Here is a 15,690-nt window from a genome sequence, read left to right on the forward strand (position 1 = left end):
AAGGCAAAAACTTTCCGAAATAGTTGACTGCGCCTAGGAGTCTTTGCACCTCCTGTTTGCACGTGGGTGAGGGCATGCTCGCTACGCATCGCACCAGATCCGGATCGGGCCGTATTCCTTCTTTAGAGAGGACATCCCCTAGGAACTTGATCTTGTCAGCGGCCACTACACACTTCTCCGGGTTAAGGGTAAAGCCTGCAGTCTCAATTGCTCTGAGCGCCGCCTTCAGTCGGGCGTCGTGCTCCTCCCTGGTTGCTCCCCATACTAAGATGTCATCTATGTAGACTCGCACCCCCGGGAGGTTGTCCAGGGCATCACTCATGGCTTTCTGAAAAACCTCCGGCGCTGAACTCAGCCCAAATGGAAGCCTCAGGAACCGGTACCTGCCAAACGGCGTGCTAAACGTGCAAATGCAGGACGTATAGTCATCTAGAGGTATCTGGTAGAAGCCTCTATTAGCGTCCAGTTTGCTAAAATACCTGGCTCCGGCCAGCTCTGCCTCAATATCCTCTCTTCGGGGCAGCTCGTAGTGCTCCCTTCGGATACCCTCATTCACACGCCGCGGGTCCATGCACACTCTTAATCTCCCATTTTTCTTAGTTACGATGACAAGCGGGCTTACCCAATCAGTTGGGTCCTGCATCCGAGTTATAATGCCCTCCGCCTCCATGCGGTCCAACTCCTGGCGCAGGGGCTCCTTCAGTGCGTGTGGCACCCTCCTCGATGGTAGCGCTATAGGTCGCGCATCGTCTTTCAGGCTGATCCTGTATTTCCGCCTCGTACATCCTAGGCCACGGAATAGAGCGGGAAACTCTTCAATAATCCGCTGCTTGTCCATTCCTTCCTCTTGTGACACTGACCGGACTCGTGCTATAAAGCCGAATTTCTCACATGCCTCAAGGCCGAGTAATGCCTGTTTGCCCTTCTTCACCACATAGAAAACCAGCTGTTCGCATTTATCGCCCACTTGAAGAGGCAGCACCGTTGTACCAACATGCTGTATAGCATTGCCTCCATAGCCTGAAAGAACAGTCTGGCTGGGGCGCAACGGTGGCTTTCGCTTGAGTCTCCGGTATAAAGATAACGGCAACAAATTCGCCTGGGCTCCCGTGTCGACCTTCATGTGCACTGTATCTGTGTCAACTTTAACCGGGACGATCCAATCGTTCGAGCTGGCGACGCCGGCTATATGCACGTCTAATATTTCAAAATCATCTTCCGACTTTTCTTCAGGGCACTCAACTTCTTGAACGCTTCTCTTCGCTCTGCAGCACGCCGCGAAGTGGTTCAGTTTTCGGCACACCACGCACCTCTTTCCCCATGCCGGACATTTTCGCGGCGGGTGACAGCTGCCGCAGAAGTTGCACCGCCGTAAAGTCTTGCTCCGAGCCGGCCCGTCTAACTTTCCTTCCACTGCGCCGATCACCTGTGCCGTCTCTGCCTGCTCCCATACTCGCGCCTGGCTCGTGGCAGCCTCCGCCGCTTTGCAGAAATCAATGGCCTTCTCGAGTGTCAAGTCCTTCTCGCGCAGCAGCCTGTTGCGCAGCTTTTTGTCCCGAGTTCCACAGACTAACTGGTCACGCACCATGGAGTTCTTGAGATCGCCAAAGTTACACGACTGCGCCTTGAGCTGCACGTCCCGCAAGAACTGTTCAAATGGCTCACCTTCATTCTGGAGTCGCATGCGGAAGACGTATCGCTCAAATGTTTCATTCTGTTGTGGTGCACAGTACTCTTCGAACTTGCGCACCAGCACATCGTAGTCCTCCGCTTGGGCAGACGTAAGTCGAAAAGTGTTGAAGACATCAATGGCCTCCTGGCCGGCCACATGTAAAAAAATGGCAGCCTTCTCCGCGCTGGTACGTTCCTTTCCCGTGGCTACGAAATATAGCTCGATGCGTTGCCTGAACTTCTTCCAATTGGCTGCCGCGTTCTCAGCGAGCACCAGCGGAGCAGGAGGCGGTAGGGCTTCCATGCGCAGGCTTGAAATTCGAGCTCGCTATGCAACGGTCGCTTGCGCGGGAACGGCTACCCCACTTCTGACACCATGTAACGAGCGCGAGTAACGACACGCACACCAAGGCGAGTGCTGAACAAAGACTGACTTTATTGCAACGCACGCCGACGACTCGAGAGCGCGCAACAGCCTCTTGGGAGCTCAGGGTTGCCGGGTGGGCAATGCGCTCCCGCTAGGCTGGGCTACGTTACAAGTATGACACTTTAAATGCTGCGAGACGTCGCAGTCCTGGGTGCTGCATTACTACCACCCGGAGTCCTGTGAATGCTTGTCCATGACTGTCGTATATGTGTGGTTTACAAAGTTCCCTGTAGTTGTGGGCAGTTCCACGTGGGGCAAACGGGCTGGTGTATCAGTCAGAGGCTAATGGAACATAAAAGGTCTTTAACAGGTGGGAAGAATTGGGGATAAGAGTTAATAGACCTCAGACTCTGCCCAGGCGGCGCTGCGGAAAAACCCGCTACCAGCGCCCCCATCGCAGCCTTGGCGCTAACTGAGTAGTGCAAGGAGAGCTGGCCTCAAACGAAGGTGCATATGCCACAATGGACCCTTCTCTTTCGTTTGTGTTGAGGCCCGGTTTCCTAAAAATCAAGGACCTGGAAAGCTTCTTCTGCCCATCCACGCTTCGGAAAGGAAGCTCACAGGGCGAAGTGCGTGTACAATATAAAATGAAGTCTCAAGTGTTATTTCGGCGTGCTGCAACTCGCAAATACAGAGAGCATCAGGTTTGTCTGTATATCAGCATAAAAATCTAAGCATTTCAAATTGGTTCACATTGAATATTTGAAAAACACAGTCGAGCAGGCTCAGCACATTGCGAAGCGTGCTTGCTGTATCGGCGCAGGACTTACAAAATACCGAAAGTGGAAATGAGCTCGCGATACAACGATGCTCTAGAACAGGATTTTGAATTCATAAACGAACCAAAATGCTTGGTTAAGCTGACCTGCCAATTCTCTCCGTTGCACTTGTTGAGTCAAGCGGAGGCGGACGTCTGTTAAAAGGTGGAGATATCGATGGCACATAGGCAGGATGGTTCACAACGTTGTTGTTTCTGTTACTAACGAAGTGGCGGCTGCAGATTCTTGAGTTTTCACTTGGCTACCATTGTCCTCCGTCAGGGCTACGCAACACAATTACAGAAGAAAAAAATTGTCGCACTTTCTCATGCGAGCCGCTGTGTTGTGGGGAATGCAAGTAATCCGATTACCCAACAGGTTGAACGGCCCGTATCCAGCGCTCTCGCCATTCCCCTTAATACGATCGCGATAGAAATCGGTAAAACTGAACGTTGTTATTCCGTCCTTCACGTTCATGGCAATTTACAACACAACAGTAACGTATATTGCGGCCTTTCTTCGTAGCGCGCGGAGCTATCGCGGTTGCCTTCGTTTCCGCCATCAGTCTGAAGAGTGAGCCAGCAAGCGCTTTATGGCAGTTCAGCGGCGCGTCCGACTAGCGTAGAAATTCATAGCTGTCTGTCTGGGTGTTAAATGCGCAAAACACTCGCAATATGGACCAAAATCTAGTTAAATTGTTGTTTCGCAGTCGCTAGCTGCATAGGCAACTTAGCAAGGGAGTCGGGCTTCGCACTACTCAATTACTGCCTCTTCGCAACGGCAGGTGGCGCTACGCGTCTTGCAAAACTCCAGAGTCTGACGTCTATGGAGAATACCTTAGTAACTTGCGATTCGCTGATGATATTGCCTTGCTTAGTAACTCAGGGGACCAACTGCAATGCATGCTCACTGACCTGGAGAGGCAAAGCCGAATTGTGGGTCTAAAAATTAATCTGCAGAAAACTAAAGTAATGTTTAACAGTCTCGGAAGGAAACAGCAGTTTACAATAGGTAGTGAGGCACTTGAAGTGGTAAGGGAATACATCTACTTAGGACAGGTAGTGACTGCGGATCCGGATCATGAGACTGAAATAATCAGAAGAATAAGAATGGGCTGGGGTGCGTTTGGCAGGCATTCTCAGATCATGAACAGCAGGTTGCCATTTTCCCTCAAGAGAAAAGTTTATAACAGCTGTGTCTTACCAGTACTCACGTGCGGGGCAGAAACCTGGAGGCTTACGAAAAGGGTTCTACTTAAATTGAGGACGACGCAACGAGCTATGGAAAGAAGAATGATAGGTGTAACGTTAAGGGATCAGAAAAGAGCAGATTGGGTGAGGGAACAAACGCGAGTTAATGATATCTTATTTGAAATCAAGAAAAAGAAATGGGCATGGGCAGGACACGTAATGAGGAGGGAAGATAACCGATGGTCATTAAGAGTTACGGAATGGATTCCAAGGTAAGGAAAGCGTAGCAGAGGGCGGCAGAAAGTTAGGTGGGCGGATGAGATTAAGAAGTTTGCAGGGACAACATGGCCACAATTAATACATCACCGGGGTAGTTGGAGAAGTATGGGAGAGGCCTTTTCCCTGCAGTGGGCATAACCAGGCTGATGATGATGATGAACAGGTGGATCGCCTTCTAATCTTTCCCTGCATTGCCAAGATTGTAACTGCACGCCAGAGTGAGATGAATGCACGATATTGTACAGGCACAAGAATGAAGATACGCGTCTTTTGGTAGAGGCATGGCATATCTATAATGGTGGAAGTGCGTGCGTGAGTCAGCCTTCGATTACTTTACATAAAGAAGAGATTAAGTATCTTAACAGCTATCTCTCACGTAGACCGGCACATGTACCTGACTGACACGGGGTGATACCATCCCAGAGCTTGCACAGATGAGTTTTGTGTCTTTCTTCTTTTCGCCTCAGTGCTCCCTTCAGTTGAAAACGGCGTTCGTGTTGTCCACTTCTCTTCTCTTGTGTCCTGTCTGCACGCCTCACCTTTTTGCATAATGAATCCTTACCAACTAGCTCAGCTTTCTGTCGTCCTAAATCTTAATTAATGCCGACCGGCTGTTGCCTCAAGATTTTCAATTCAATGTATATAGTCGGATAGTCTCTGCTAGAGTCACTGTAGAGTCGTTCACACCGGGCGATCAGGGCGTAGCATAGCACAACGCGAAGGTCAGGCCTAGCTAGCGCGCCCCTGGTGTTTCATTCAGATTTACTGGTACAGAAACATTTGTTTTCGATTTCGCACTGCAGAGCGCTTTGATTTGCCGTTGCGCCGGGCCCCTGCACGCGCTAGTGCAGGTGTAGACTGTGCAGGGATCGTGCAGGCTTTTAGCGGGTTTCATATATCGTATGACACGGGCCACGGCGAAGCCAATCACGTTTATGATATTCCAAGAGCGCTGTAAGTGCTGTTGGGACCCACGGTAGCGTTATCCCACCGCTGTCATACAGTTGTTGCGACTCCGTGCCTGAGCGGCCATTACGGTTCCGTGGCTGGTGATGTGCCAGGTGCCGGGCGATCGAGAGATCCGGTGCGACGTCCAAGAGATGAGAAGAGCGTTTCTTTACAAATTTACATGGTAATGGGTCACATGTACGAGCATGAGCGCTCGCGCGAGTACGAGCACACCCGCAGAACGCTCAAGATCTGCTTCTTAAGGACTTGTTTTATTGCGATAGCAATTATATGGACACTCCAGGCGCATGTTGCCGTCGCCGTGATGTTCCGTATAAAGTCCAAGGTCGATAACACTGTCGCCGTGCGCCGTATGCTCTGTGTGCGAGTGAAAGCCCGCGAGGGAAGCCGGCGATCGCGGTTCAATCTGGCGCTCGCGAAGGAGAAAGCGGAGAGCAAACGCGCCGTCTTCCGTCGCGCGAAATGTCGTGGGGTAATGGTAGGAAGGAGGGGAGGGGCGGCTTCGACTCTGCCAACAAGTGTGTACTTTGCACGGCCGGGCGCGTTCGCGCGCGCCGTATCTTGCAAGTATAGAGTTTCATACGATAATTACTAGATGGAACTCTGGCGCTAGTGTCTACGGGAGCTGCAGTGGAAGCGGTTATACCAGCATGGGAATTATGGGAAGTACATGGATTTGCCTAAGCTCCGTCGTTCTGGCATCAAATGGCCTTTTGACTTTGTAAACTCGTCATTTTCAACAATGTACTGCATAATAAATAATTAGATAAACATTATTAAAATTGTCAGATGGCACAGGAACTGTAGCACAGAAGCCTGATACTGAAACCATTACGCCACAAGCGCATGCGTCGACGAGCGATGTGAAACGCCCTTATGAATTTGTCGCGGGCATGCCAGTGCCTTGAGACGCTTCGCGCGTTTCGATTTGGCCGCTTCGACAAGCTCAGTCGTTGCAATCAGTAGCGATTGTGCATGTTTGCAGCATCTTCAGCAATTCGAAGAGTATAGATTGCTCTGAAATTTACGACAATGAAGCATCATAAACAAAGCCACAAGAACGTCTGAATCGACAAGCACGAAGATAAGACAAATCCATGTACTTCCCTTCATTCCCATGGTGGGTCAAAGATTGCAGCGCCAGAGTTCCCTCTAGTATATTGTAGGAAACCCTATGCTTGAAAGGGATCTGCAGACGGTTCATACCTTTGTGTGCGCTGTGTTCTCGCCGCTCTTGCGTTGAAGCGATAGACAGCACAAAGGTCACTTCGCATTCTGCTGCTGCCACGCTTGCTCACACCAGCATTGTTACGAACGGCCTGCAAGGGTACCGACCTTCAATATTTTCCCAGCCAGCTGCAGCTGCGCAGGTGGTGAACTTCCGAGAAGCGACCGTGGAACCCTTTCCCTCCTGCTGCGGCGACTCGTATTGTAGGGGCGACGATGTGCCGCATCAACACCCCCTCGGCGCCGCTATGACTAAACTCGGTTGGCGGACCAAGTATTGTTAGTAGATTCGCCGTCGCCGTCTCGGTTTCTTTGGAGCGGGGGAACTCCTGGAAGATGTTTTGCGGTGCGGTCTCACGGGCCCCATAAGTGGTCAGTCAATGAACAGACGCGGCGGCCGCTGTCTGCGGGGTCAGCTCTGGGATCAAAGAGGTGCCTGCTCGGGGCAGGACCCGTGTCTGCGAGAACCCTCTCACCTCGGTGTGGTCAGTGAAACCTGTGCGGAAGTGAGTGCATAAACCCTTTCCCTCAAAGGCGGGTTGGCTACGATGACTTTGGACGCTCCGTTTGGTCAAACGGCTGTTTTCCCTCACCTAGGGATCTAGGGAGGACAGAGTGTATTTAAGGAGCCATTGGTGGCTCCTCGGTGTGCATTCCTCTTTCAGTCATGTTAGGCTGATGAAGTGTAACATTCTCATGTATATACTGTAAATAAATCCCTTATTCCTCATTCTCGATGAGAAGCAGTCCTGCCCTTCAACAACGTCCTCAGCGTGGATAAGTTGGACGATGGCATAGGCCAGCTACGATCTATTTCATGCCCGACTCCAAACATTACAGCATCCAGCATTTTGCAGCCAGTGTCCGCACTCATTGAGTGTGATGCGTTCATGTTTGCTTCTGCACGCTGACGTCATGCTTGTTAATTCACTTAGTAAGCGAATTTTTCCAAGTTTGTACGGCCGATAAAACTACTATGCTTACTTCGTATAGCTGTGTGTTAATTTGCTATTGAAAACAATGCTTCGCCTTTCGGGTGAAATTGCGACTTTTACCCCCTTTCTCTCGTGAGCGAAATTCACTGTTCTTCTCGGCCTACCACAATCGTTGAACCGGTCGCGAAATCCCGCCCATGACGTTGCACCATTTCACCGTTCCACCGCACTCCACCTCCAATGTTGTGCGATCGCCCCTGCGTACAAGGCAACGACGTCGTGGCACACTGGGTCGACATTGTTTCAATGGAAGTGTCCTCGATGTTGGCCCCTTCATCAATTAGTGGACTATTCGTGACGGTCCGCTTGTCAGGGTAAGGTTTTGGTAGGGTGGCCTTCACTGTAATCATTGCTTCCACAAAGGGCGGCGGCTGTTGCAGCCTCGAAGTGAGCTCCTTTGTTTGTCGCAGGTTATGCCGGGTCCAGTGTAGCCTCGTGGCGGGTGCTCGGCTCACTCGTCGGCTCTGGTCACACTAATTTAGTCGCCAGCTCCTTGCCCATCAGCTCTGGTCGCACTAATTCAGTCGCCAGCTCCTTGGTCCTGAGAAAAGGACAATCTAAGGGCCTTTCATAGCTGGACGCTTGCCGGTGAAGCATTAATCACCGAGAAGGAATGCCGTGTATAACAATGCTAAACGCCAATCGTAACAGTGTGAGTTGCTACCAGACTACCAAAAGTTCCACAAGGAACATTTTTAAAATGTATGCTTTCTCATTCGTTGAGGAAAAATGCAGTGTGGAAACATGTTGACTGGGACATCAGTGGATATTGCCACGGAGTTCATATTTCTTGAAACTTCTTATAAGCGGCTTTTCAGCAAATGAGAATGCTTTGCATGCTAGCTGGCATAAAATTGGCGATGAAATATCACGTAAAGGTTGTTAATTGAAAAGTTTATTATGCTAGCATTGCATACCACCTAGCATGAATTTTGCAGTTATACACGTGTCCCCGAAAGGTGTTAATTATAAGCTAATCAGTAATTTTATTTTATCAACCAGTTTTTGATTGCTGCGTAGATCCTGACATAAGAGTTATGGGTTGGTGAAAAGAATTGGCTTCAACCTCAGCCGACTGCCACGAACACTCATTGTGTGTGTTTCAAGTTGCGCTGTTTCAAGTGTACAGAAAACTGGGAATCCATTGTTTTCACTTGAGTTAATTTTTTTCTGTGCCATTCATAATTTAGATTCATGCATCAGCAAGCCCCCGTGAAGTTCTTGAATTAAAAGAATAAATATATATATATTTTTTTTTCGATAGCAATTATATGAACACTCGAGGCGCATTTCTGCCGTCGGCGTGATGTTCCGTGTAAAGATTAAGGGCGATAACATCGTCCCTGCGCGCCATATGCTGTATGTGCAAGTGAAAGCGCGCGAGGGTGAGCCCACAATGGCAGCTCAATCTCGGAAGTGCAAGGGAGGAAAGCAAGGAGGAAGCACGCTGTCTTCCGTCGCAGGCAAGGCACTGGGTGGAGGCGAGGAAGGGGGGCGGTTGCATTCTACTCTGGAGGCTGCTGCGTATAGCGCGAACGCATGCGGGCCCTTTCTTGAAAGTGATTTGTGTTGGGGGCACAGTCTAGGCCACGAGGCGCACCGGTAGCCGATAGCTTTGTGTGCGCTATTTTCTCGCCACTCGGTTCACGTCCGAGGCAGCACGAAGATCAATTCGCTCGCTCCTGCTGCCGCGCTTCGTGACTCCATTGCTTTGACAGCGACTTTCCGCGGTCATCGAGTTAGATATTTTCATTTTTGCTTGTGCACACTTGATGTCATGCTTGTTAATTTACTTAGTAAGTGCATGTTTACCCGTTTATATGGCCAATAAACTACTATCCTTACTTCGTATAGCCGTCTACTAATTTGCTATTGCAATCGATGCTTCGCTTTTCGGGTGAAAGTGCAACTTTTTTTTTTCGTGAAACTTCCACTACAGCAAACTGTACTGCATCTGTTGACCAAGTTCTCGTGTTTATACATTACAGCGCTTGGCGAGAACCCATCAGATTGGCCTGGGGAACGTGGCCGTGGTGTTGAGATTGGCCCTGAAGAAGAGGCACTCAAGAAAGAGAAGTTCAAGCTAAACCAGTTTAACCTCCTGGCCAGCGACCGTATTGCCCTCAACCGGTCCCTGCCCGACGTGAGACTAGAGAAGTATGAATGCCATATGTGCTGTTACCATACAGCACAGCATAGGTCACTAGAATCGGCTATACTCACATGCTCAACAATATTTTTGTAGGCTATGTACTCTCTCCTGCTCATGTGCATTCACATTCAATGGCATAGCCAGGAAGTGTCTACACCCTCCCAGTCCCTGATCAAGTATGTGTCCCTCTGAAAAAAATTCGCTGGGCCACTGCTCACGCTTGTTGGCACTCACTTGCGTTCCTACTCCTACTCAACAGTGTTCACTCATACTCACTCGTATTCCTCCATTAACACTTGCCAGCATCCACTCATGTTCATGTGTGCGTCCACTCCCAGTCACTGGCACTCAGTCGCATACATACTCACACTCGACGTACTGCATGTCTACACATTGATGCTGTATGTTCACTCGCACCCTTCATCATCACTAACGATCTATTGCATGGTGTGAAATGAGTACAGAGCAAATAAGGGTGAACTCATAAATGAGAATGCTGACCTATGCTGCACTGTGTGTGCTACAGAGCTGTCGACTATTAAAGGGAACACCTGTACGTAGAGAATGTCTGAATTTTTCTCTTTCACAAGAGTATAATTGCCTAGGCATGCAGCAGCTAACTTGTGGTAGGTAGCTCTGACTCCTTTTGACACCTGTGCTGAAAGGAGTCGGAGACCTAATTCTCACTGACGTTCCTTCTACAGCCACTTGCAGCTAAGGCACCAGCATAGTGAGAGCTGCACATTTGAATATTCCCCTTAACAATGGACTCCACTGTATATTGCCACTCCCAAGTTCATTTATTTATTTTTTATTTACCCTAGAGGCCAACGGCATTACAGAGGGGAATGGGAAAAATATGGGTAAAAGAGAATAGCAACATACAGTGTGAGTTATAATAACAATTTCAAACAGGCATGTACTTAAACAATGGCAGTTAGTGCCTCGTGAAAACGTTGGTTATCAATGATTGATGCAATGTCAGCAGGAAGGTGGTTCCACTTGATTGCTGTGCATGGCAGAAAAGATTCCGCAAATGTTTTCATTTTATAAAATGGAATATACTACCTTATGGCGATGATCAGTGCGATGGGACGTACATTGCGGTGACAGAATAAGTTTGTCGTGAAGAACGGTACGGTAATATATGTTATGAAATAAATTCAAGGGGCCAAGTTTTCAACGCACAGCTAGAGACGGAAGGGAAAGTTGCCTGTAGACACACCTTGTATTGCATGAAATTCTCACGAGTCATTGACTGCCACTGTTTTCTAATGCTTTTCTGAATATGCAAAATGGAGCATGTGCTCAGCTACGTTTACACCGTTTGTATGATGTCAAGCTTTATGACCTATCACTTGAATGTACAGTTTCAGAGTGAAGTTCGACGCTATTGATGTCTTGGCTGTACATTTGACATGAGGGATTATGGATGATTGCTAATTGGTCTGTGTCAGCAGAAAATGCCCAATTTGCAGTCATACACTTTTTTGATTTCATTACCTTTATTTTCATGCCATGTAGGAATGAGGGGACGAAAAAGGAATAAACTGAATAAAAAGAAACATATTATTGAACTAGCTTTTCCCTGTAGAGAAGAACATCAACTCGGCAGCGACAACTGTGACAAGTAGGTGTCGGCAAGTGAGAACTGATGTGGCTTTCAATTGGCCGCTACTTGTACACGACAGAAATTCTCGACCCATGTTTAGCATGGATGCGACATTGAAGGCTGGTGCCATGGAAGGAATTTGAGGAGACTGAAGTAAACTCGGATAAATAGAGAAAGTATATTGACTTAAGCAGGTTTATGTACACAAGAACACTTGGCCGTCAGTATGCACAACATTGGTAGACATGTAGGATTGAAAACAATAGATCCAAAGCCAAAACTGACCATGCAGCAGTAGAAGGGCTATGGCTATAACAGCACAGCCTCGAGAGCACACTGGTCACATAGATGTGTGCAAGTAACGCAAGAACGCATGCTTCAAAACATAAAGCGATTAGATGTTGCATGAACAGCAATAACAAAACAAAGTAAAGCAAACACGTCACACAGTGCTATCCTGTAGCTGCCGTGGTAAGACCTGTGCCCATATTCTCGTATTCCTGCCCACCTCTATCACTCTCGCTAACACTTATGGTGTCCCTGCTGACAATTTGTGAAGAGCAAGTGGTGTAATAATTTCCCCTTTGTCTACAGATGCTGCTTTCTTGAATATGCTGGACTCTAATGGGAGGATTGGGCACTGCCAGTTAAGCCCGTTCTAGCTTTGGCAGATGTGATCCATGTGAATTCTTTTTTTATTGTTTGGTGAATAGGTTATTTCTTTTTGTCTAGTTCACCTGTCAAGGCACTCAGAAGTGAAGTGCTGTGCACGTCTGCCTGCCAAAACTTTTGTCTGAAAACTACTCTTAAATGTTGCACACATCCCTACAAGGTGTCGTATCCTTCTTTTTGGTAAAGTTATCTATTTTTCATCATCTATAGCTTGTACTTAAGGCACAGGCTATAGCATGCCTTCCAAAAACTCTTTGCCAGTCGACTACAGCATTTCTGTTTCGTGGCAACCCAGTGTTCAAATAACCTTCAGCCTGATTTGTAAGGCAAAAAACTCACATCGTTTTCATGTTTGTTATCATTGCACTCAAGCAAAGTCTAGCGCTGTGTAATGTTATGTAAAAGGAGCATTTAATATGTTCCTTAAAAGCTGAATACACTGTAATGGAATTCTCTGTTCTCAGAGAGTTTATTATGTGTTTGCTGAGGGGCTCCAACTATTCAGTTAGATCGTGTATGCTAATATGTGTAGTGCATTTTGCCGTCTTTGTCAAATGGCATAAAGATACATGAATGACAGTGATGACACTTCAGCTGGATACTGTAATGCATTCACACTTGAGCTTCAAGATGGACATATAAACGTATAGTTAAGAGGAGAAGGGAAGCACAAAATATATTTACTGAATATTTGCAATGGCTTTAGCAGCTGACAAGATCGTGGTTAGCTCGCAACGTCCATGAGCGTCATCGTCTTTAGACTAATCTTCAGTGTCTTCTTCATCTTGTGACAGTGTTGATGTTGCTGCAATCCCTGCAGATGCAAAGATAAGGTGTACCCTGAGAAGCTGCCCACCACGTCTGTGGTTATTGTGTTCCACAACGAGGCTTGGTCCACCCTGCTGCGAACGGTGCACAGTGTCATAAGGACATCTCCGCGAGCACTGCTTGAAGAGATCATCCTTGTGGATGATGCCAGCGAAAGGGGTGTGTGTTTGTTGCATGCATGCTTGGAAAAAAAAAAGAAAAATGAAGCTATACAATCCGGAGTTTCTTTGGGAAGTGAAGGAGGACGAGCCAGGAGCTTGCACCAACATTTATGCAAGGGTGCATGCAGCAGAAGCAGGCGGGGGGGCTTTATACAAATATTAAAGCAAAGCTTTCTTTGCGAACCTTCCCAGACTTTCCTGACTATAGCTGCTGTCTTTCCAAATATACTCGTTTATATACACATAGAAGTTATATGAAAGTACCCACGAAGTGGCTCATATAATAAACATTGTATGCTGACCACATATGTCCAGCATTGTTCTGCATAACAAGAACCCAACTTCCTACTTAAAACCTGCACATGTAATTTCTACTCAGACATCACTGAAGCACATCGATCTGTTAATGGAATGGTGAATTGATTTATCCACGAAGTATTCTTCACTGGCTTTTTGGCCACTCCTCCAGTATGGGTAGGTTCCACTGCGTACATAACAGATTATAGTGTCGGCTCACAGATATCTTTAAAGCATACCTATCTTTTAGTGGAATGGTTCATTATATTTAACGAATTCTTCAACTTCCTTTAGTTTCTTTGATTTAGCCATTTGGTATGTGCTACGAGGGATGCGCTCGTTATTGTCCAATCCTCCAGAATGGGTATGTCCCACGATGAGAAAAAGGCACAGAACTCCTAAATTTTGTTGGATACACGTCATATTTTTCTGTGCATATACCTGTCATCGTCAGATTGTACAAACCTCCGTTAGCTGTAAAGTGTTTAATTAACTGCTTTACATATGCTTCACTTCGCATAGCTTCCAACATTGGATCTGCATGAGTTTTTTTTAGGCTTAGCTTATGCCAGAAGTTCGAAATAAGGACCTAGAGAGGCACACTGTTCTGTATTTAGTTAGTTTGTCAGTATGTCAGGCATTTCTCAGCCGAACCTTTCCTTTTTTAGCTAAATATTATTTATGCATTTATTTGTACATACTGCATTGCAATAAGTGCTATAGCAGGAATGTGTTAACAGAGGGAAATCATACACAGAAAGATACGATACAGTGATGAGGGTGACATGCTAGGACAATTCATCTTGGATGGCAGATACAAAACCTTGAGGTGAGCATGAGCGAATAGACCCAGGTAAGGAGCTACACTCTTCTATGAACGAGGGAAAAAGCTAAATTTAAACATATTAGTGCGTGCAAAATAGGGCATCAAGTTCAGGTTGTGATGTTATCTCGTCGATGACTGGCGCGAGGTTAGTATAGTTGCATTTTGAAAGTCTAACTGAAGAATTGACGATGCTGTGCAAGAAATCTAACGATGCTATGCGGCGACGTGAATAGGGTGAAGTTAAATTCAAGGAAAGAAGTGCAGAAGAGAGTGAAAACACGCGATCGTAACGGTGAGATATAAATGTTAATTTTTTTAATTGCTTATAGCCTGTTAATCAATCAATCAATCAATATTTATTTTTTATGAAATCAAATACAAGGTGGGTATAAGTACACATTCGGAGGTCCCGAAGTAACAACTGTCGGGGGGACCTCCTAACAAGACATGAAAAGGGGACAGTAGAATCGTGACAAACAGTGAGTCATGTCATATTATACAATTTCTACATCATCATCGGAAATAAACGGTAAGAGAGAAAAAGAAAATCTATTAAAAATATCACAAGTATATTCGCACAGTTAAAAAGAAGAAAAATAATTGAAGAAATCTTTAACATGCAAAAATTCAAACGAGGATAAATGGCACGTAAAGCTAACAACGAGGAGAAGTATCAATTATAGGCAAAATTCAGTAACTCGGTAATTGAACAGTGCATTGCGTAATGATAAAGCGAACAAAATCTAAGTAATTCTAGGCTCGTTAAATTATACTACGCGTCAGATAAAGTGTTCATGAAATGCTCCTTCGTTCTACTCTTGAATGATAATAATGTAGATGTCTTCGTATCAGAATGGTATTGAATTCCAAACAAAAATGCCTGTAAACGCTACGGTAAATTTCCCATAATTAGTTCTTGCTTTTGGATGGAGAAGATTGAGTTGTGCAGAAAATCTTGTGTTGTTATATTTTACGAGGCTAAAGCGAGTAAAACCTGGACTATTAAACTCACACTGCTTATAAGGGTTCCAAACAACAGATGCGTTGTCGACAGCACGATGGATTAACGATTTATGTAACAGTAGCTTAGTATCCTTTGGAGGGTGGGCTAGTGTATGACGTAGGTAGCCTAATTTTCTTAGTGCTTTGTTACAAATGTAATGAATATAATTGGACCATGATATGTTATGCATAAAAATGATACCATGATACTTATACTTGGATACCCTACACACAGCACGGTTATTGAAGGAGTAACAAAAAAGTGAAAATTTTTTACAGAAGGACATAGGGATGGTTTTATCAAAGTTAATGTCCATTTGCCAGGTGTTGCACCAAGTGCAAAACCTATCAAATGACTCTTGGAGACGGGAATTATTTTAGAACAGTTAATAACTTCATATAAAACACTATCATCAGCATAAAGACAAACGTTAGTAGAGATGTTAACAGGCAAATCACTTATGTAAATTAAAAGAAGCAGTGGCCCAAGAATGGAGCCTTGAGGCACTCCAGATGTCGCATCAATAGCAGTAGAGTCGGTCGAGCTGCAAGAGACAAACTGGGAACGAAGTGAAAGAAAGCTTGAAATCCAGTTAACTAGTTGAGGATTATTTAGTGCAATGT

The 15,690-nt window shown here is 46.3% G+C and overlaps 1 protein-coding gene across 4 annotated transcripts in view; it reads left to right on the forward strand.

Moving 5' to 3' along the window:
- The window catches only part of Pgant5 (polypeptide N-acetylgalactosaminyltransferase 5), a 390,813-nt gene that overhangs the window by 354,614 nt on the left and 20,509 nt on the right, over positions 1 to 15,690 (forward strand). For all 4 annotated transcript variants that reach the window (XM_050187571.3, XM_055076249.2, XM_055076248.2 and 1 more), the window contains 2 exons: positions 9,505 to 9,673; positions 12,773 to 12,939. In XM_050187571.3, coding sequence (XP_050043528.1) covers positions 9,505 to 9,673; positions 12,773 to 12,939 — 336 coding nt within the window. The remainder of the gene's footprint in view (positions 1 to 9,504; positions 9,674 to 12,772; positions 12,940 to 15,690) is intronic.

The sequence above is a fragment of the Dermacentor andersoni genome, chromosome 2, assembly GCF_023375885.2.
Source record: "Dermacentor andersoni chromosome 2, qqDerAnde1_hic_scaffold, whole genome shotgun sequence".
Taxonomy (NCBI): Eukaryota; Metazoa; Arthropoda; class Arachnida; order Ixodida; family Ixodidae; genus Dermacentor; species Dermacentor andersoni.